General features: G+C 31.9%; 2 protein-coding genes across 2 annotated transcripts; both read left to right on the plus strand.

The window, feature by feature from the left end:
- Nucleotides 1–6,789: 6,789 nt before the first annotated feature.
- Nucleotides 6,790–13,024, plus strand: LOC114191974 (probable mediator of RNA polymerase II transcription subunit 26b). The gene is made up of 9 exons (XM_028081455.1): nt 6,790–8,089; nt 8,470–8,538; nt 8,653–8,735; nt 10,115–10,167; nt 10,254–10,378; nt 10,497–10,524; nt 10,640–10,932; nt 11,006–11,096; nt 12,463–13,024. The coding sequence occupies exons 1-9, from the start codon at nt 7,607–7,609 to the stop codon at nt 12,585–12,587; spliced, it is 1,350 nt and encodes a 449-aa protein (XP_027937256.1). The 5' UTR covers nt 6,790–7,606; the 3' UTR covers nt 12,588–13,024.
- A 7,283-nt stretch (nt 13,025–20,307) lies between these two features.
- Nucleotides 20,308–23,103, plus strand: LOC114189532 (receptor-like protein EIX2). The gene has a single exon (XM_028078120.1). The coding sequence runs from the start codon at nt 20,352–20,354 to the stop codon at nt 23,073–23,075; it is 2,724 nt and encodes a 907-aa protein (XP_027933921.1). The 5' UTR covers nt 20,308–20,351; the 3' UTR covers nt 23,076–23,103.
- Nucleotides 23,104–24,080: the final 977 nt, after the last annotated feature.

Raw genomic sequence — 24,080 nt, forward strand, 5'->3', positions numbered from 1 at the left:
TTCTAATTAGGCTATCAAGTTTTTCCTTCGGAAGTCTAACCTTGGTTTAGACGAGGAATTTTCAACAATTTTAAAAAATTGAAATACATAAAATTTGAATTACTTGCAACTGAATTTTCTCATTTTTTTAAATAGTTTGTTTGGATTGAATAATTAAAATATCTTATATTACAATTTTTTTTTGGATAAAGCAATTTAATTTATATTTTTGAGGCAAACTCAACTCATTCTGAATCCTACTTAAGTTAGTTCGACCTTCGATCCGGACTTGCTAGATTTGACATTTAGTTTGAGTTGACAATTTGGCTTGATCTTTAGTCCTGGTTACTCAACTCTTCTTTTAACTTAGGTTCAATTTGGGTTAACTTAACTTTTGATTTGAATTGACTCGAGTTGACTTTCGACTCCTAATGACTTTGCTTGACCTTCGGTCGAGGTTGACTCAGCTTGACCTCTAACCCAAGTCGACTCTACTTAACTTTCGACTTAGGGCAACTTTGTTCAACCATCGACCTAGATCGACTCAATACAACTTTCAGTCCATACTAACTCGACTTAACCTTTTGTCTGGATAACTCATTATTGTCTTCCATAATAGTAATTATGTGACTAAATTTTTCTTTAAAAACAATACCTTAGAAGTAACACATGGCCATTTTGTTCTTGCTAAATACAATTATAACACTTGTGTCAAATATTTTATTTATATGAACTAATTTAATTAAGAAATTTCCATGAAATAATAAATAATGTAAGTTTGACCAAATATTTTCACTTGATTAAATTTTAAAAGAAATATTCAGTAAACAAATACAATAAAACAAATAAGTTTATCTTCCACGATAATCTCTACAGGAAAACTAAGATATATATATATATATATATATATATATATATATATATATATATCACACTAGTAGAGTTTGTACATGGTAAGAAGTTTGACCTTATTTGCTTACAAATGAGTAAAGGAATGCTAAAGACCCTTACAAGAAGTGACACATGTGATTGGGACATATGAAAGTTACAACCTTTGTAATTAAGTGTATAAACTTGCGAAGTACCGAAATTATCAGTTAGTTAAGTAGATGTATGTATCTTCGTATCTCTATTCACCTTTCTATTGGACTCATGAAACTTGTATACATTTCTACAGACTTCTAAAACATTCTAGATCCTTCTTAAAATTTTTACAAATTATTTTGCTTCCTAATTTCTTCAAACCTTTTAAGTTTTCTCCATATGTTACTTCTTGATGGTTGCCAATTCTTAATATTCTTTTCTTCAAACATTTTATAGTGCTTAATGTCCACATGAATTAGTGATCTATATCTTAAGAAGGATATCCCCAACCTCATTTCAAATCACCAAAAATTTATACAAAATGCATACTCATGGGAGTGTAGTGTTTGGATGGAACAAAATTCGACCCAGTGTATTGCATTTGACATATTATATAACTTTATGACGATATTTAAGAATGCACAACTCAATAAAATATGTTTCTAATATGGGTAAATTTAATATTTTTACATCAAATTTTGTACAATAATTTTCATTAATTTATGACATTACTTTTTTTTTTTCATCACAACTTATGGAGCAATTGAGCCTAACTTTAATTATTATTACAAACATAATAAGTAATAAGGGTTGAAAAATGAAGAATCAACAAATGATTGAATAGCATTCGTGAACAAGTCGATACTTGCATGAGATGACGGATTACACCGGGACACGTGACAATCAACCTAGTGATATATATATATATAACTTAAATATATTTTTAATTTTTAAACAATTTAGTTCTCAAATTTTAAAAACGAATAAATATAATTCTCTTATTCCAATAACATTATTTTCTTTTATGTGTTAAAAATATTTTAGAGTGACATTTGGATCGAAATGTGTCAAAAATGATGTAAACAGTTTAAAATAATCAAAAACATAATTTAGTATGTAAAAAAATTCACATAGTTAAATTAGAAAGAAATAATATATATATATATATATATATATATATATATATATATATATATAAACAAGGCTTAAATATACATTTGGTCCATATTTTTGTTCTTTTTATTCAATTTAATCTTTATTTTTGTTTTGTGTTCAATCATTTTCGTAAAATTTTGGTAAATTTGATCATTTTCACTAACGGTGTTTAAATGGTTAACGTTTTTTAACAATACATGTCACGTGTCAGTTCCTGCTTTTTTCTTTAATTTTGTAATTTTTTTAATTTCAAAAAAATTGTCCACGTGTCAAGTTACAATTGTGCCACGTGTCAATGTTAGTGCTGCATGTTAATGTGTGGTTGTATTATTTGTATTTGTTCAATTTAGTATCAATATTCGTTATTTTTATTTAATTCAGTCCCTATATTCGTTATTTTTATTTAATTTAGTCCCAAATTTTGTTAAAATGGAACAATTTAATTTTTTAAAATTGACATTATTATTAGTTATTTTTTAAATTTAATTATAAATTATAATATTTAATTATAAATTGAATATAATTTTTAGATTCAATTGTTAAATAAAATATAATTATTTAAATATTATTAAAATTTTAAAAATCTATATTAACATTTTTAAAATTGACATTTAAATCTAAAATATTTAATATTTTTATTGTATTTTAGATATTAAAATCTAAAATATTTTATATTTAAATGTTAATTTTTCAAATATTAGTTTACTTTTCTAAAATATTTTTAATATCAATTTTAAAAGTATTTTAGAATATAAATATTAGAAAAAAATATAATAATTATATTCTTATAATATTTTAAATAATTATATTCTATTTAGCAATTAAATATAAAAATTTTATTCAATTTATAATTAAGTTTAATAATTTATAATTGAATTTAAAAAATTATAAATTCAAATGTCAATTTGTAAGGCCCAGTTTTTCTGCCCTAACATTTTAAGGGTTGCCTTACAACTGTTGGGCCTAAAGGCTGGCCCAAAGGATAAAACCATTCCTAGCTGCCCTAACTCACATTTTCCACTCATTTCAGAGAACCTAGAACTGCAGCCGTCAACCTCTCTGCTAAGGTTTGCTTCCACTGTTACGTTGAGCTAAGAGAACTCGTTGCTCCACGTAAGTATCCCTTTCTAGTTCATGCTGGTTCCCTTTTAATCATCTTTCGTATTTCCAATTAGGATCCTTTGTTAACCTCATCTACTGGTTCTATTCCACCTTTATTTCAGTCTCGTAGTTCATCCCTATAGTTGCTGTGCTCATAGTCGTGTCGTTAGGGTCCTTACTAAACTTTTTCCAGGTACGGGGAAGTTAGAGTTTTGGGTCTTGAATGATTTTTTTCTAGCTGATTTAGAGTTTATTGGGTGTTGTATGAACTATATGATTGTGATGAATGTGTGAACGACCTTGTACTGTTATTTAGGTGCGAGCATGTGACTGTTGCAGGAGAAACAGTGGCGAGATCTGTTACTCTCGCCCAGGCGAGACTTGCAGGAGCAAACCAGGGGTTTCACAAACCCTCGCTTAGGCAGAGAGCTCTGGTTTTGAGCGAGGCACTGTCTTGCTCAAGTGAGAGTCACTCGCCTAAGCGAAGAGGAGTGAAAACTTTGGGACGCTACTGTGGTTTAGCCCAAGCGAGGGACCTCAGTTTTGGGCGTGGGGTTGTCTCGCTCAGGCGAGGCAAGGCTCGCCTAAGCGAGCCTGCGAGAACTCCCAGCACCTGTCGCGATCTCACCTAAGTGAGGGTCTACCGCCTAAGCGAGAGCACCCCTCTCTCCTGAGCAATAGCTCTTGGCTTGAGCGATATCCGCTGCAGGTTGGATGGTTTTCTTCAATTGGTAATTGGATTGTTGGTTTATGATGTATTTTGTATGATGTATGAACTCTGTGAAATGAAATGCATGGTATGTTTCGTATTATAAATTGGATAGACGTGATTGAGGGATCTTGGCATGCGAAATTAATGAGTGGGTTGGAAATCAAAGAGGCGTGGTATTGGTATGAGGTGAGGCCCTATATTCATGGAGGGGTAATAACCAGTGGTATAGATTCGACATGTGATACGAATGAGGATTGATTTTCAGAGGTTGGTATGAAATCATAAGCATGATTAGTGTGCTCTCTTATTATTGAATTATGATTGGTCCGTGTCAGTGTGTAATTCCTTGGAGTCTCTAGGTGAGGCTTTCGGGGTCACGCTTCAGTGGTCGGGACGTAATTCCATGGTCCCTGTTAGTGGGTGTTCATGGTGGTGCCCCATCTATATGGTCTGGTAAGGATTCAAGGTAAGGTTGCATCTTGACACTCTAAGGAGTCAGTTAGTCTCACTTAGAACAGACTGACTCCTGTGGTGAGAGTAGCAGGAGGCTTGTAATACATTAAGGGCTAACCTTGTGGTGAGGGAAATTGATTCATTGTAACACTTGTAACACATAACTTGGGGGTGAGCAGCTCGGGGGTGAGCAGAGGTATCCACCACAAGTGCAAGCATCCGTTGAAAATCCGACCAGACTATATGTATCCGGATGAGTCGAGTCAGTGTCTAGTGTATTGTTTGAAAAGTTATAACATGTTTGGATGATATATGAAATGCTTGGATTGTGTATTGGCATATAACTACTTGATGAATTGTTTTACTCTAGCTTACCCTGTTTGTTGTCTGGTTGTCTTGTATGTGGCTCTTCTCTTTTGCGATGATCATCAATTTATTGATGGGAGCAGATGTGCGAGGTCCTCGCGGTCAACAGGGGAATGGTGACTCTGCTGCTTAGCCATCTGGGCTGGATTTTCTTTTTCTCCGAGCTTTCTTTTACGGCCACGACCCATGTATTGGCTGTCCTTTAAACTTCCAGTTCGTTTCAGTTAAATTTCTGTATCTGCTTAGTTCGATATCGTTGTATGCCTTGATTCATCGTACGACGTTTAGTGGAAACTTTAAGACTGCGCTACTTTATTATTTTATTGTGACATTTCCTTTAATTACGACTATTAATTAAATGGGGTGTTAAACAATTTTAGAAAAAATATTAATATAATTTGTATAAAAGATATTAAATTTAGTATAAATTTGATAGGGACAAAATTGATTTATTTTAACAAAAATTGGGATTAAATTAAACAAAAATAACAAATATAGAGACTAAATTGAACAAAAAAAATAATACTACCACAAACTGACACGTGGCACAATTGTGACTTGACACATGGATAATTTTTTTGAAATTAAAAAAATTTAAAAGAAATTTAAAAAAATTTAAAAAATATCAGAAAAACCAGGAGCTGACACATGACATACTGTTCAAAAACGTTAACTATTTAAATACAGTTAGTGAAAATGACCAAATTGAATAAAATTTGACGAAAATGAAAACCTAATTGAAGACAAAACGAAAATGAGGATCAAATTGAATAAAAACAACAAAAGTAGGAACTAATGTGTATTTAAGTATATTTAAGTCTATAAACAGAAATCATAAAAAAAAAATCTATTATCACATACTTAATACAATGAAAAATTCAACAATTTTTAAACTTCAACTTTAAATCATTAAATAAATATTAAACTTTATTACATGTATCATGATTTTATAATTATATCATCAATAATTTTTTCCCTTTTACTAATTTCTATACAATATCTCTAACATTAATAATATTGAATATTTACCTTTAAATGAAACTATTAAAATAAATGACGTAAAAACTGCACAAACCCATTAAAATTGAGGACATTTTAACTTAAAAAAAACCAACAACTTTTCTTCTTCACATATTTCATTAAAACTTTAATTTATTAATATGAAGGAATTATCGAATTTTATATTAATAATTAAAAATGTACTATTCTAGTATTTCACATATATATTATCAAAAATGTCATTAATTAATTAATCTAATAATAAAATTAATAATTTAATTTAAATTCTTATTAGTATATACTTAAATCAATAATATCATTTAATAATATTCAACAAACATTTAAGTAAATAATTTCAACTTTATAATTTACTTTACAATAATTTTCGCTAGTATTCTAAATTCATACTAAGACTGTTATAAAGTATGATTTAAAGTAGTCATTGTTCTCAACATTGCAATTCACTGCATAATAATTTAAACAACATTTTAAAAGTTAACCTTAAATATCTTTATTTATTTCTATGTTGGCACAATTTTAAAACAATTACTAATTGTTAAATCATTATTACTGATAGTTATATTTTATAATATTTTAAATCACATTCAAAAGTTATAATTAAATATAATTAATCATTAATTATAAACTCTTAATTCTTATTAAAAAATATTATATTATATTAATTAATTAATAACTTTAACACCGTTTTCTAAAGTTACATTAGATATATTAATTATTAAATAAACTATCCAATTTCGTTTCTTAAATTAAAATTAACAACCAATAAACCTTAAATGAAGAAGTGAATAAAATAGAATTCAATTTTGAAATATTCGTATTTCGACCAATTTTCCCAATATCAACAGAGAAGTGGAAGGTAAGAAAGTACTCCTAGAAGACCCATTTCTCAACCCAAATTTTAAAAGGTTTATTCAAGAACAGAATTTTGACCCGTTTTCTAGTGCTGATTGGGGAGATTGAAAAAATAATATTCTTAGAAATATTTGTATAATTTCTTAAGAAAAAAATGTAGAGAGACAGTGAAAAATTTCTCTGAAATTCTCATTTTTTTCCTCGTATTTTTTAGCCACAATTTTTTTTTGTCAACTCAAAAGAGGGCTAATATCACCAAAATTCGGAACCCTCACAAAAAACACCCACAACAAACCATCTTTTTTGTCTTTTTTGGGACTGTTTGGGAGAACCCGAGAACCCCATTTGCGTTTTTTTTTTTTGAACTATTTTTCCTCTACCATTCTTGCATCACTCAGTTGTTAGCTTGTCGAAACAGAGACAGAAGAACTCTACATTATTACATACGCACAGAAGTTTCATCAAGTAGACAGACAATCTACTGAAACTTCTGTATTGTTTTTGTGCTCCAAATTTTTCGTCAGTGAATACCATTCATTTTTCATAAGATTTTATAATTTCATTTTTCTGTTTTACCTTCGAGAAAAACCAGGCCAAGGTGGTGTTTCTCTCTTGGAGGAGGTTTTTACTTTAACGCCAGAATCTGAAACAACAACAACATGCTACGTTTGTTGAAATAATATTAATAATAATAATAGTTAGACTTGTGCGTCTGTTTCTGATTTTGTGGTGTTACCGTGAACCTCCATCCCCTCTTAATCCAACTTTTATCCATTGCCTAGCCCCGAATCAAAACCCAACCTTTGCCTCAACGCAACACCAAAAATATTATTTTCTTACACAAAAAAATAGAAGAAAAAAAAAACGTAGCTTTTAGCTTTGGGTATCGACTGTCGACCACCCAAATTGAACCCTTATAATCCGTTTTCTCACAAGGGGAAGGACAACAATCTAGTACTTTTCTAGGTTGCATCGAGGCCCTTGTTGTTTTTCATTGATCAGTGACAATTGGCATTAAAAAAATTGGATTTTGATTTGTGGGTGGTTGGTGGATTTGGTTTTCCCTCGATCTATTGATCCGGGGTTGTGGCTTTTGGGTTTTTGATGTTGAGAATGAATAAAGGGTCACTTGATTACTGGAGGAATTACTTTGGAGCTGCGAACTCTGACATATTTGGCATCATTGACCATGCGATCATGGTGGCTGCTTCTGATTGCCCCGAGGAGTTCAGGATGAGGAGGGATGGGATTGCAGAGAGGTTGTTTTCTTGCAGACTGAGTCGATGTTTGGGGTGTGAGCGGGTGGAATTGGCTGTCCCAGTGGATGATGACGGTGGTGAAAGTGGTGGTGCTTGTAAGAATGGATTTGAAGGGACTGGTGCTGAGTTTGAGTCTGAAGCAGGCGCAAGTAAAGAGAGCAAGGTCAATAGTGCCAGCGTTGATGATCCTGGAGTGATGAACACGAACCGAGTTAGCAATTACAGCTATGGGGAAGCTGAGGCGTTGACTGATGAGATTGAAGAAGAGTCACAATATGTCGAAGAGGTGTTCAGGATCAAGGATGTTTTGCTTAACTGTGAAGAAGAGGTATGGTATTTATTTTAGCGCATTGTTTGGTTTTTGTGTGTCCAGATTACCTCTCTACCAACTCCACCCGTACCTTCTTTGTTTACTTCTGCATCAATAGTTGTTTTTTGTGTTGCAATTTGTTTTTTGTTTGAGTTTTAATGAAGAATAAGTTTCTCTTTGTGAGAAGGGTTCTGGTTAGTTATAGTTACAGTTATGGTCATTACAACTTTTGATGTTCGATAAGTCTTGCTACAACCACAGTGGCCGTTTTCTAAAGGCCTTGTCATAGGATATAAGTGGGTTTTATTGGATGGCAGTGGAGTTCTTAAATGAAAGATTAAATTGGTTTGTGTCCTGCGGTCCCCTGATTCATGGTTTTATATTTCATGTTGCAACAGTCTGATTCAGTTTTGTTTGATTCATTGAGGAGGCTTCAGCTGATGGAACTCACAGTGGATCTTTTGAAGGTTTGATTTGAGTCATCTCTTGCTCATTCATTAAGACTGCCATTTTTCTTTCCTTCTGTTTGTTTTGCAGATGTGTTTTTCTCCTCCCATTCTCTGAAAAATTAATTTTTCCAGGCAACTGAGATTGGAAAGGCCGTCAATCCTCTTCGAAAGCATGGATCAAGTGACATTTGTCAACTGGCGCGGACTCTTATCGAGTATGAGTTGGTTTTTCTTTGATAGTTTTGTTTCATATGTATATCCTCAGTATCTATAAATGATAAATGGGTTTTTATCTTCTCCTGCATGGATTGATGTTTGTAACTAGTTTCCTTCCTCGCCAATTAGTGGTTTGTTACTCTTTGTGATATTATTTATGAACTTTAGTAAAGGTCAATGAGTTCATTCACTACTGTTTTTCTAATCCATTCATCTCACTGTCATGAATAGTTGTAGTACATGGCGCATTATAGTAGAGTGGTCTTTGGATTCTAGGAGATTCAAATAGTGGAGGGATTTTCCATAATGGCCATTGTTCTTTGTTCAATATAACAAAAATATCAGCTTTTTTACGCACAATATAAGCTTCAAAAACCCATTTTAACCCCCAAAACAATGTTATTAGTTTTTTTATTTGGATAAAATTGCGATTTCTCATCCATTTTCTAATATGCATGTTTTTCACTAGAAATCACAATAGGATTTGAAACCCTTCTTCCCTGATCATTCCACACAAGCTTGGTTTTATTTTTACTTTTGTTCCTATAGAACCAATATTTTCTAGTGTTTCTTTCTAGTTTCTTTAAGCTTCCTAATTAAATTTGGTAAATTTTATCTACTTAGTTATGTTCTCTTTCTATTAACTTTATCATCATCTTTCATATTTTGAATTCATTACCATGTTCTTATGGCCCATAGATGATTTTTTTTATTTTTTTATTTCATTACTATGTTTTCATTGCTCAGTTAAATGGTGATCGTGTGTATAAACTGTGGCATTTTACTGTTTATCATGCGTGACATTTTTAGTTTTGTTTTTCTGTTTCATGTCATCTGATATAGGATTTTTAGATTTTGTTTCTACGTGCCACTATTCCAGATTGATACCCATCTTCTGCTAATTAGACTAATGCATCGAGTCTGTGATCATGGTCATTGGTGAATACTTAATACTTTTACGGGTCCTAAAATTGTACTTGTACAGGTTGCTTGGTCAATCATGTCTCATATTTGCTCAAATGTGATGCTTATCAAATGCAAAAGTGTCCAACCACCATGTTATACTTCCACATCCTATGCAATTTAGCTGCACTTCTTTTTCTCTCTCTGCATTCTGCTTTTTTAATGACAAAATGGGTTGGTAAACGGAAACTGTTGGGTTTCTTTTTTGTGCTTTAGCATGGAGACTGTTCTAGTTATATGTTTGATGCAGATCTGAATGTAGGTGCATGACTCATGACTGATTTCAGTTCAATTATCAGTCTGCATGCTCAAACATCTCACGTTCTTAAAAATCTTCTGTTACATATTCATGCTAGTGTAGTAGTTTTGCATGAGATACAAGCTTTACATTCTAAACATTGTTATTGAATTGTAGAGGCTGGAAGGAAATGGTGGATGAGTGGGTCAAGGCTACCACAGCTATTGCAGGTATAAACATTTTATCTGCTTTCATGTGGAAGTGATCCTTAAAATCTTCTCTTCTTTCTAATTTTGAAATAAATTCATACTTATAGGTTCAGAAGGTACTCCAGATTCAGTAAATCCATCTGTTATTGATGATGAAGAAGGTCTTCCATCACCTCCTATGGATGAAGGGGCTCTATTTGCCCCTCCAACTGGTTCTATGGAACTCTCCCAGGTACTTACTTCAATGTCCTTCCTCTACCTTTCTTGTATTAATGCTTTGCAGTGTTTGATAGTTAAAATCTAACTTCAACTTCACTTGGTTGGATGTCACATAATTTGATGATGCAAAGTTCTTTGATGGCATGGATGATGATGGAAGTGAGTTGACTTCACAATTTCTTAATGCTAGTCTAGCTAGCTTTTTCTCTACGGTTCTTTGTTTGAATTCCCCACTTCTGAGATTGATGATTATGCTTTTGGTTTGCTATTTCAGATCCTCGACATAGTGGGGAATTCACCAAAAACCGTGATCATGGAAGAAGTCCAACTCTGAAGAGGAGACCTCAGGCATCAAATGAGGCAAACATTATTGCCAAGGAGGGTAAGGGTCAGCAAGCAAAGAAAAATGAGGTTGCTGTGAGGCCGAATAAACCAGTTATCGGTGATTCTGGTCCTGGCAGACCACCAAAGTCAACCATGCAGAAGAAAGGCTCTGTTGAGCCAAAGGTGCAACAAAATACAGTGAAGAATACTATCCCAAAAAATCCTCATGTTCGTCAGCTAGATGTAAGGAAAATTTTTCTTAGGTCATCAAGTTTGTAGATTGAATATTGTTTGAATTTCATTTCTTGTGTATCAGAAACCCAGGTGTTCGGATGATGCTTCAGTCCAAGTGAAGTTAGAAGCCAGTAAGAGGAAACTTCAGGAGCGGTATCAACAAGTTGAAAATGGTTTGTCTTTTCTATTCCAAAATCTATGTCTATTTTTCTTTCAAAGTATAATTTTTAGATTCTAGATCTCTTGAAGTTTGCTGATAATAAAGTTAAATCGAGCAACCTAGTGCACACTAGGCTCCCCACCTAACGGTACTGTCCTAGAGAGACTGTTTAAAAGACTTGAACTTATAACCTAAAAGAGTCAAGGCATGATCTTAGCTTTTAAGAGTGGTACGTTGGTTGAAGTACAAACTTGTATATAACCAGTGACTTTTGTAAGAGATTATGTGTATTTGCACTGGGAGGGATATCCCTTTGTTAGATTTGGAAATTTCAATACCCCAAAAAGTACTTCAAGGAGCCAAGAATTTTCAACTTGAATAGAGATTGAAGATGAATTTGTACCTCAACAACACATTTAGAATTTAGACAAGATGATGTCATCAATGTAAACTAGAAGCACAACCAAGGAAGCATCAGTTCCATATGGGAATAAAGAATAGTCATTCTTTGATTGAAGAAAACCATGATTCAACAAAGAGGAAGAGAATTTTGATTGAAGTCCATAAAGAAATTTAATCATCCTGCAAACAAGATTCTTATTAGTTGTATGATAACCAGAAGGTAATTCCTCAAAAAAAGCTCACCAGTGAGAAAAGCCTTGTAGATGTCCAGATGGAGTAAACTCCTGTTCCATGCAGCAGCAGCAACAAGAGGAAATGTATCTGAAAATTCAATCCCAACATATAGCCACCAAACAGGCTTTCTATCTGTCTATAGTGCCATCAGTGTTGTATTTACTTCATTCCTAGCCTATCTCTATCCCATAAAAGATACAACTTGGTGAAAAATTGAGGTTCATAAGTGAATGAGATTTGGTTAATGAAGATTTTGTAAAGGGGTTGAAGTTTTGTATAAGAACAAAAATTATGAATTGGATAATATTGTGAACATATTTTACATAAGCAGGGGTTCTGGTAATTCAAGCAGATTGAGGGGTACATGGAATGAAGAATTATTTGGATTAGAGTTTTCTGGGTGAGGCAGATGGATTGTTGGTTAGGAGGATGAAGTGGAAGAGTAAGAGGCATTGGATTTGGAATCATCCATGGTAACCATGGAGAACCAAGACAAATATCTATAAAGAAGAAAAATGTCAGAAACCAGAACATTGTTACCATATTGAGAATGATAATAAAGTTTTCATTGATTGAAAAGAAAGAGTACAAACTTATATAAACAGAATAACAAACTTTCACTTAATATACTCCTGATAGTATAGTCTTAAATGTTAGATTTGGTAGATGAAGCTTCCAAAACTTAGAGCTTGATTTGATTACTAAATATACTGATGAAAGTGCTTGTTGATTCTGATTTTCAGCTAAGAGGCAGAGGACAGTACAGGTTATGGAGTTGCATGACCTCCCAAAGCAAGGTATTGGCCACCGGAATCCGCATGTGAAACCCGGAAATCACAAGAAGCAATGGGGTCATGGACGAAGATAGAACAGTTAATTGTTAATTTGAATGCATTTTCATGCTTCCAGAATCTGGACAAGAACTCCCTTTGCCAGCCATTATTGAAGCTTCATCATCTCTTGACCATACAAAAACTATAATTCAGTTCACCATTCTTACCTGTATAGAGCTGTTCTGATGGGAAGAGCAGTAACCTCTGAGTCACTGTTTCATTTCCTAAGCAAAAAAAGGTTGAATATACATAGAATTTTGTTGATCCAAGATTGGATTTGGAAGAGGATTCTTGAGCAATGTGGTTCTTAATTGGGTATCCGTAGGTTCCATCTTCATGATTGGTCATTTAATTTTGGACATTTTTCTTGTCACAAAACATTCATCAGGTCTTGCCTTGGGGTCTCAACTTTTCAGCTCCATTGTCACAGATTCAAGAGTTCTTCAGAATAAACAACAGCATTTAAGTATCATTTTTTTTTATTATTAAAAGCCTTTTCAACCTTTCTTGCATGCTGTGTGTTAACTAGCATTTGAATTTAACTTTCAAGAAAATGCTCAGAGTGTGTGATGCCACAGGATATAGTGTACTGGATTACCAAGAAAAATGCTGCAACTCTACTTGGCTCTGAATATTGATTTTGAATCTGCTCTACATAACTTTTCTATCTTTCTTTATCAATTTAACTCAATTGTTGAAAATTTAAATGTTTTTTTAATAAAAGAAAAATATGTATTATTAATTCAATTAAACATTTAAAAAGATCATAGCAAATTATATTGACACCCCCTCTCTTCAAGAAATATTACACTCTATCACCAGTTTTTGACCCTACAAAAGACTCTAAAATTTGTATTCTTCTTAGTTAGGGGACCCTAAAGTCTATATGTAAAGAAAACCATGTAAAATTTGAAAACAATAGCAACTTAAGGATATTTTGTAAAACTGATATTAAATACTTGGTTCAATTACTTTTTCTCTCTTTGTCTAAAAATGTTAAATTGATTTTCAATTTTTTTAAGTTTCAATTTGATCCCAATTTTTGAAAAATTGATGCAATGTGATTATTTTTGATAAATTTTTTTAAACGGATCAAAGATTTTTCCATAAAATTAAAGTTTTTAATAATGATGATTTGATTTATTGATGTAATTAACATAAATCATTGATTAGCTTCAAGAAATCTAATAAAAAAGACCAAATTGGATTAATTTTTTTAAAAATCGGAATCAAATTAAAACTTAAAAAAATTGGAGAATCAAATTGATATTTCTAGATAAAAATATGAACCAAAAGAGTAATTAAATCTAAATAATATGAATGAATCCATAGAAAAAGAAAAAAAGTATAATACAATTTTTTTTTCGCGTACAATACATTATGCATTTTGAAAAGAAAATATTATTTACCAATTCAGCTCCACATGGCTTAATTTAAAAATAAAAATACATTACATTATACTTTTTAATCCTTTAACTTTTCTATTTGATTTACTAAGATATTTTTTATTTGGGAAATTTTATTTAATCATTATATTTTTAAAATGAATAAAATTGAAAATTTACACTTCATTTTTATCGAGTTTAAAATTAAAAATATTACTTTGAGTAAAAGTTTACTTTTTATTAATTTTGGTTTTAATATGTTTTTTTTTTATTTATTACTATGCACTGGTCAGCGGTTGCAAAAAGAGAGAAATTGGAAAAGTTTAAAGCGTTTTTCTTAAGATTTTAAACTGCCATAAATTTGTTTATATTCTCTAAGTATCATGATCTTATAAACAATTATTAGTGTTTAGAAGAACCATTTTGATTAATATAAAATAATAAAAAAATAAATTGAAACTTTAAAAGATAAGAGATTGAAAATATAAATGTTACACTTAAATAAAAGCCTAGAGGTATAATTGAACTTAAAAAACAACTCATGAAATTTATGCGACAAAAGAGAGAGAGTTAGATTATAAAATATTAAACGCATAAAGAGTATGCATGCATTAGTTTCATTGTTTTATATTTAAGGGACATAAAATTATAATAATCATGCTTTGAGGAATAAAACTATATGAGAGTTGTAATCATAATTGAATATTTCACGATACCAAACATAAAAGGAGGAAAAAGAAAATATGAACTATAAACTTGCAAATTGCGTCGTATAATGTTGACTATCTTCAGTGCACCCGGCAAAGTTGTATTTGTTTTTGCCTTCTAGCTTTCTCTTTTTATTATTTTTATTTTTCTCTTGTGATGTTAAATCATTTTAAATTTCATAATTATTTATATAATTGATAGGAACATTCCATGTAAAGGTATTCCATATAATGATTATTAGATTATAAATATACTAATGTTTTTTTAAATTATTTTAGAGATATTAAAATAATTTCTCTCTCTCTTAATTTCATTAAAGACAAATAGGGTATTTTGACAAATAAATTGAGTACATACGGCAGTGGAGACCAAACTTTTGAAAACACGTTAAAAACCTTTCATGATACATCTACGATGAATTTGAATATAACATTAAATAGGCGTGATAAAGGTGTTAGAAAATAAGAATACACATTTGGATATATATATATATATATATATATATATATATATATATATATATATATATATATATATATATATATATATATATATATATATATATATATATATATATATATATATATTGTATTCAGTATAGTGGTTAACTTGATCCATAACCCATGATCTATGGATTAGCTTTAACTCACTTTTGAACAAGTTCGTTTTTAGAACTTTTCCAATTGAGGGGTCAAAAAATATCAACCTCCAAAGTCCACTCTAAAGTGGTTTAACGTCAAGATTAAGGTGAATTTAGTTACAATACAAGACTTTAATTAATTCTTAAAAATAATACTTTCAGTTTGAGTTAAGACTTTAATTAATTCTTAAAAATAATACTTTCAGTTTGAGTTGTATATTGAGTCAGACTGTCTCAAGCTGAAGTCAACATGGACCAAAGGTTAAGATAGGCTGACATAGACTGAAGGTCGAAACAAGCCGTTTCGGATGACAATTTGAGGCGATCACTCTCGGACCGAGGGTGGAAACCTAGGCCAAAGGTCAAGAAGGGTAAAAAATCAAGACGGGTCGAATCGAATCGAAGGTCGAAAAAGGTCAATTCAAACCGAAGGTTGGGACAGTCTGACTAAGGCTAAAGGTCAAGACTAGTCGATTCGAATCAATGGTCAAGATGAGTTAGCCCAAATCGAAGGTCAAGATGATCCAGCCCCGACTGATGGACAAGATCGGGTCAAAGGTCAACACAAGTCAACCAGTGTCTCGGGCGGTCTCGAGCCATAGGTGGAGATAGACCGACCTAGGTTAAAGATCAAGATTGGCTGACCCGGACTGAAGGTCATGACAAGCCAATTAGGGATGATAGTCGAGACAAGATGATTATGGCCAAAGGTTGAGACAAGTTAGTTCAGGTTGAAGGTCGAGACTGGCCAACCTGGCTCATACCAAAGGTCAAGATGGGTGTGCTCAAGTCGAAGGTTATAATGGGCCGACCTAGGTTGAAGGTCAATACAAACCCTAACAAAAATTAGGTCGAGTTTGGTAGAGTTTGCTCCAATAGTAATTTGGTTGAGTCGCCCCCCTACTGAAATTCGGTTAAGTCAGTAGAGTCGACCTTAACCCTCATCAAAATTCAGTCGATTAAGCCTCAATTGAATTTTGACTGAGTCGACCCGATAGAAAATTGACTAAATTTTTCCGAGTCAACCTCGACCTCCTAGTCCATTGAGTTCGCCTCATCCAAAATTTGGTCGAGGTGGCCCTTGTCGAAGGCCGAATTCAACTAAGTTAGCCCCACCGTTAGAGAGGGGTGGGTCCAAGCCGAAGCTCGAGACGAGTCGAAGCTCAAGACTACCCAAATTGGGTGAATGGTTCAGACGGATCGGTCGGAGTCGAAGGTCGAGATAGTTGGCCTGGGTGGAAGGTCAAGACTGGTGCGACTCGGGTCGAAGATTGAGATTGGTCGGTTCGACTTAGGCCGAAGGTCAACACAGACTGACCATGGTTGAAGTTCGAGACAAATCGGCCTAGATCGAAGGTCGAGATTGACCGACTCAAATTGAAGGTCGACCCATGTTGGTTTGGGTAAATGTTAAGTCTAGGGATGTCAACGAGACGGGTAGTGTACATGTGGTAGCTCCTTCGTACCCTACCTGCTGGATAAATATATGCCCCGTACCCATACTCATACCGTGCGGGTATCCGTTATGCAGGTACTTGCATATTTTTTAATATCCATGGGTACCCGCGAGTATCTATAAAAGAAAATTTTAACAACATATTTTAACCATAAATTTAAATAAAAGTACAATGCATAACATTCATAAATTTCAAAAAAAGTGCAAATAACTCATTTAAATATTGTTGAATAGGAGTTTACAAAGAAATGATTTTTTTTTAAACCAATTAATAAAAAATAACCCATTCAAAATCAATGTGTTAATGTTTTAATCATGTTTTTTTTTAATTTAAATTAGAGTATAACGAATATGGTATCACAGAAACAGATACTATGATACTCGTAACCGTCCCATTAACATACGTGTATAAAAAATACATGTACCTGTTACCTGCGAGTATCTATTCACAATATTCATTTCCTACTTATTACAGGTATATCCGCGAATACCTGTATGAATTTTTTTGACATCTCTAATTAAGAGATATTTAAACTAAAAGTCGAGATGGAATAATCTTAACAAAATGTCTAATACTATATTTTAAAAAGTTAATATTTGAACAAAAGACGTTTGGATAAATAAATTCAACATTTAGCTGCAAAAACCTATACATTCAATCTCCCATTGATATTTCCATTTCAATATGTAAGAACCTATAAATTTATTATTTTATTTTATTTTAGTTTATAAAATAAAAAATTAATATATAGTTTAATATAACTTTGTTTATTTTTAATTTTTAAAATCTTTTTTAGTGTAGATTCCATTACTTTTATATATATATATATATATATATATATATATATATATATATATATATATATATATATATATATATATATATATATATATATATATATATATACTTAAATGAGTGAGGTTTGATAAGTTGGTCAAGGTGGTGCAGTGTAACAATTTATTTAAACTCGTTCTCATAAATTTATTTGGTTGGTTAAGATGGTTCATCCATCCTGCACTTCATATCTTAAAAAAGGGGAAAATTGATTGTGTTTAGAGTCAGAGCTTTTAATGTACATATGAACTCCTCCGTATTGGTGCAATCCGTTTTTCAAGAAAACTAAATCAAAATTTCAAAGAATATATAATTTCTCGGATATTGATGATTTGTTAGGCAATGGTCGAATTCATGTTCTTTTTAGGGATATCGGTCTTTTGCTAGGTAATGATCGAATTCAGATTCTTCTTAGAGATATCGACCATATGTTAGGAACTAGTTGAATTCAGATTCTTTTTGGAAATATATTGGTCCTCTACTAGACAATGGTCGAATCTAGTTCTCTTTTCGGGTAAGAACTTCGTACTTGTGAATGGTCGAATCCAAATTTTCTCTTTTGGATTGGGATCCTCTACATGTAACGGTCAAGTCTGTCTTTAAATCTCTTTTCTCTTACTTTTTCTATATCTCCTTTTGAAACTCAGACGAAATCAATGTTTTTATCTTTACTTATCCTTTACTTCAATAATATAAAAATGTTACATTTTCATATTATTTAGTAAAATATAAGTAAAAATGGACAACTGTCAACACCTAATTTCATCTGAATAAATTTATTTTTTGTCAAAAATAAAGAATATAAAAAAAATTTAGTTAATGGTAAAAAAAATGAAATAATTTTCTTTAGATTTACAAACTTTAATTTTAACATAAATAAAAGGAAAATAAAATGAAGGAAGAGCCCATTTTTTTTAATTATCACACCCTTCTCTTCTCAAGAGTCCAAAAATTTTATACATATCTTCACATCTACTCATTGTTATTTACACTCCTCACATGACATGTCACCAAAAGATATTTTTAAATCTCTGTTTATAGAGAAGAGTATAATTTTAATTATAAAAATTAAAATCAATATCTTTGACACTGTTATGTTTTATTTGATTATAGTGATGTGTTGTTATCGTGACCAATTTCTTTTTTATAGTTTTCATTATCAATAAGGTCATAATTACATTGGTATTTCAACGTGTGTAATCTATCATATGAGAGGAGATAAATAAAATTATACACTTCTCCTATTCTTTCCTATGTACACATACACATTTCCTTTTTTTTTTTTGAAAAAAAAAAAACTCTACAAAGAGGTAAAAAAAAACAGAAACAGTAGGGAGAAAATGTTATTGTAATGTAGAGAGAGTTAGTCCCATTGTTTTTTCTATTCTCAATTTTTGTTATATTTTGTTTTAATATTGTACGCGTTTTTGTTTTTTATATCTCATTGTCTTTTGTTTTAGGATATTATTTTTTACGGTTCATAAATATCTTATACTAAAAATCATAAAAATATTTATTTTTTTAATTTCTTTTAGCATCTGTCTGGTCGTTCGAGTCGTGTAACACCTATTTTCAAATTTTTTTTTTCTAAAAAATATAAAAAATATATAAATAATTAAAAATAAAAAATAGTTTTTTTTTATTTATATTTAGTATTTGTTTAATCGCTCATGTCACGTGATATCCACTTCTAAATAATTAAAAATATCTAAAAACGTATAAACGTTTTCAAAATTATAAAAAAAAAATTTAAATCAAAAATTTTGTAAATGATTCGATTAGAACTAATCATTCCTATGTATGTATAGATTTAATATTCTTAATATTTAGCTTTATAACTTTTTTTCTTTCTGATGTTAGGCTTAACATGAAATCAATTCACAATTTCAATATATTTTATTTTCTCTGTTAACAGAACCTTTATATATTTTATTTCTCATATTTAAATATTTGTATTATTTTTAATATTTTGATTTATTATTTATTTTTTCACATGAAAATGAATTTAAATATTTAATAACATAAACACTTTATTTATCAGATAATATTATTTATCAGATAATATAAAAGAAGTTATCTCATTTATTCTTTTATTCTTAATTTTTATTTTATTTGAAGAACTTATTTTGTTTCGAATCATTTGAATAATATATTCTACTAAGAAAAAGAGAGTTTATCTTTCTCCAACAATGAAAGTTAAAAATACAGTATTGCAGATTTGAAGTACAATTAGCTAATATCCTCAAAAGACCTTGAAAAGTTGAAAGGTTTAGAAATGTAAACAAGTTAATTGGTGTTATTAATGTAAACACGACTTTGACTTAAGAAGAAGAAGGGTTAGAGATCTAGTTTTCTGTTGTTTTTAGTTCCGCTTTATGTGTTCTGTTTTTCAGTACCTGCTATATTTATGTGTTAGAGATTTAGTTCCGCTTTATTTATGTGTTCTCTATTGGCATCAACTTTTCTATTGTGATAAGAAAGATTTGGACATGGATAATTTTTCTTTGACAAACACCGAGTGGACAGACACGTCTTTGAAAGATGCACACAATCTGGACAAGAAAAATTATTGTTGTGCACTTATTTTTTTGTTAGAGAAAGAACAAATTGAAAAATAACGTAATAAATGACATGAACATTTCTCCATCAGCAAAAACTGTTGAAAAACCAACGAATTCTATATATTCTCCCTTCATCAAACCTCTTAGCTCAGAAACACTATAGAATCACATGCTCTTAGTCACAAACACAACAAACAATCTCTCTTCTTCAGACATGCAAAGCTTTGATTTTACTATTGCTTTCCTCGTAATTGCATTTGCAGGCCATTCATCATTTGGCTGCATTGAAGAAGAGAGACAAGCACTTCTCAGTATCAAAGAAAGCTTCAGAGATCCATCATCAAGGCTTTCCTCTTGGAAAGGAAGTGATTGTTGCCAATGGAAAGGTGTAGGTTGCAGCAATATTTCAGGACATGTTGTGGAGCTTGATCTTAGGAACCCTTGTTCTCCACCGTTGTATCAAAGATATCCTCCACAAAATTGTCCCTTTTATGAAAACGTGCTTGAAGCTCAACATCTTCATCCTTCAATATTTCACCTTAAATATCTCACCCTTTTAGACTTGAGTGGAAACAGATTTTCTAATACCTCCATCCCAATCTTCATTCAATCTTTGGAGCATCTTCAAACCCTTTCTCTTGCTGACTCTCTATTTTCTGGGAGGATCCCACATGTTCTTGGGAACCTCACAAAATTGAACTATCTTGATCTCAGTCTCAATTTTCTTCTCTATGTCGATGACTCTCACTGGATTTCCAAACTTTCGTCACTCCAGTATCTTTACCTGAGTCAGGTGAATCTTGGTAAGGCACAAAATTTGTTGCAGGTGCTCAGCATGCTTCCTTCTTTGTCCGAAATAGAGTTGGCGAAGTGCAGACTGAATGAGTTGTTCCCTCATCAACTCGTTATTAGAGCCACAAATTTTTCCAGAGCACAGGTCTTAAATCTTGCTGAAAATGAACTTGAAGATCATATGCTGGATGTTTTTCAGAACCTGACTTCTGTTACATACATGGACCTTTCTGACAACTACTTAACCTCCACTCCATTATGGTTGAGTAGCTGTACCAAACTTAGCACGCTGTTGCTTAAAAATAATGCTTTCAATGGCTCATTTCCTCCTTTGCAAGATATGAGCTCTTTGACCGAGCTTCATCTTTCAGATAACAATTTTGATTCTGTTCCATCGTGGTTAGCCAGGTTGAAGGGTCTTAAAGTCCTGAATCTTCAACGAAATAATCTAAGTCATATTCAGGGATCTCTAGCATCTATTCTTGGAAACTGTTGTGACCTGAAGGAATTGTACATGTCAGGCAACAAGATTCAAGGAGATGCACTTGGAGACAGTATACCATCCGGATGCATCAGCTATGACTTAGAGCGATTGTATATGAAGAACAATGAACTTGATCGTTTCCCAGAATGGTTGAGTCTGTTTGTGAACCTACAATATCTTGATCTTTCTGAAAACAACATCATTGGTTCGATTCCTCGTGATATTGGTCAACTCAAAAAGTTGGTAACACTTTATATTCAAAGCAATAGGTTAAGTGGAAACATTCCATATAGTCTTGGTCAACTTCAAAACCTACGAAACTTAGACGTCAACCAAAATTATCTAGAGGGTGTGATTGCTGACATAAGATTGCCTAAGAGCCTTGTTTACTTGAACCTCACCAATAACCATATAACTGGGTCACTTCCCCAAGATATTGATCATAGGTTGCCAAATCTTACTCACTTGCTTCTTGGAAACAACCTTATAAGTGGTTCCATTCCTAACTCACTCTGCAAACTAGATTTGTACCACCTTGAGCTTTCAGAAAACATGCTATCAGGTCAAATTCCTAACTGTTGGACTGCTAGTCAAAAACAATTCACTGCTATGAATTTGGCATCCAACATATTATCAGGTGTTATTCCAAGCTCTTTTGGTAACCTACTCGGGTTGAAATGGTTTCACTTGAACAATAACACTCTTCATGGGAGTTTTCCGTCATCTTTGAGAAATTTGAAGAATCTTTTAATATTAGATATAGGAGAGAATCTTATGTCTGGGATCTTGCCTTCATGGATTGGAAACACTTTCTCCTCCTTGCAGATTCTTATACTAAGACAAAACAAGTTTAGTGGAACAATTCCTTCAGAACTATGCCAACTTTCTGCACTACAAATCATGGACCTCTCGAACAACAACTTGACGGGCTCGATCCCTCACTGTGTTGGAAATCTCACAGGAATGATTTTAGGAAAGAATTCTGTCACCCAATCGAGTAAGAACTTGACAGAGAAGTTGAAGGTTGAAAATAATGAATGGTATGAACAAGAGGTGAGACAGGTTGTGAAAGGAAGAGAACTTCAGTATACCAAAATTGTAAAACTGTTGTTCAACATGGACTTGTCAAACAACAATTTGAGTGGATCAATTCCTGAAGGAATAACATTGCTTTCTGCGTTACATGGCCTAAATCTATCACACAATCATCTTTCAGGACAAATCCCCAAAAGAATAGGGGACATGAAATCTCTAGAATCTCTTGACCTTTCTCATGACCAGCTTTCAGGAACAATTTCAGATAGCATATCTCGTTTAACTTCGCTGAGCCACTTAAATATGTCCTACAACAACCTCTCGGGACCGATTCCCAAAGGAACTCAATTGTCAACCCTAGATGATGATTTTATTTATGCTGGCAACCCTTTTCTCTGTGGAGCTCCATTGCCAAATGAGTGTTTTGTTGATGATTCCCAACATGACCATGAAGATGAAGATGACAATGAGGATAAACTGGAGGAAATCTGGTTTTACTTTGTCATAGCAATTGGCTATGCTATTGGATTTTTGGCTGTCATTGCAAGCTTATTCATGAGTACCAGTTTGAGACATGCACACAGCCAATGCATTGATGAGATGCTGAGAATAATAAAGTCCTTATAGTGCAGTTGGCAAGGTTTGAGATAAATATGTATAGGAAAACCTTTTTTTGGAGTCAGTTTTTATTCCTTTTGTGTCTGTTTAATGCCTTTGGATATCTTAAGTTTATTTTTGCTTCCTCGTTTGTAAAAGCACAATAATTTGAGATGTAGAATTTTCACTTTTATTATTCTATTCAAGTGCTAATAAACAAAAAAAAAAATATTCTATTCAACTTATCAAGAGATTCATGACGATAATTATCATGTATTTCTTGACAATGGTTGTATAATTAGCATATTGAATAAATAATTAATCTACTATTACAACACAATTGCGACGAGATGGCGAACAAAAAATAAAATAAAATAAATAATGGATTTAAGATAAAATAAAATTTTAGGATTCACTACTATAATTTCATCTGAAAATTATAGAAAACCATAAAAATAAAACATAAGGTCTGTAATACCGGATTTTGAGTCCGGAAGTCTATACACACAGAGAAGGTGTACCTTTAAGTGTCCACCCAAAGGCGATACCCTTTAACTAAATATGCAAAACTAATGTGGATACTAAAATGCTTAAATTTCCCCGAAAAGAATAAAGATGAATGAACAAAAAATATTTTTTAGTTTATTGGGTTCGACAAGGATAAATCCTTGTTCATAGGTATTCTCATTAAAAATAAGAAATCAAAAGTTATGTAATTCTTTGAGAAATGTTAGTTTGAAAGTATTGATGTTTTTAATTTTTGAACATTTTATATTTATATTTTTATATTTTTGGGAAAGGAAGGGTATCGAGTACTAGGACAACACAAACGATTACATGAGTACTCACTTTTGAAGAATAAATTTTAATTATCATTTTTAAAAAGGAAATGTATTTTGAAATTATTTTAAAACGAGAAGGTATTAAGTAATAGGATGAAGCGAGCGGTTACACGAGTACTATACCTTAAAAAAAAAGACAAATTTTTTTTTTTTTTAGAAGAGACAGAATATCAAATACTAGGACGACTCGTCA

Source organism: Vigna unguiculata, chromosome 7, assembly GCF_004118075.2.
Source record: "Vigna unguiculata cultivar IT97K-499-35 chromosome 7, ASM411807v1, whole genome shotgun sequence".
Classification (NCBI taxonomy): domain Eukaryota; kingdom Viridiplantae; phylum Streptophyta; class Magnoliopsida; order Fabales; family Fabaceae; genus Vigna; species Vigna unguiculata.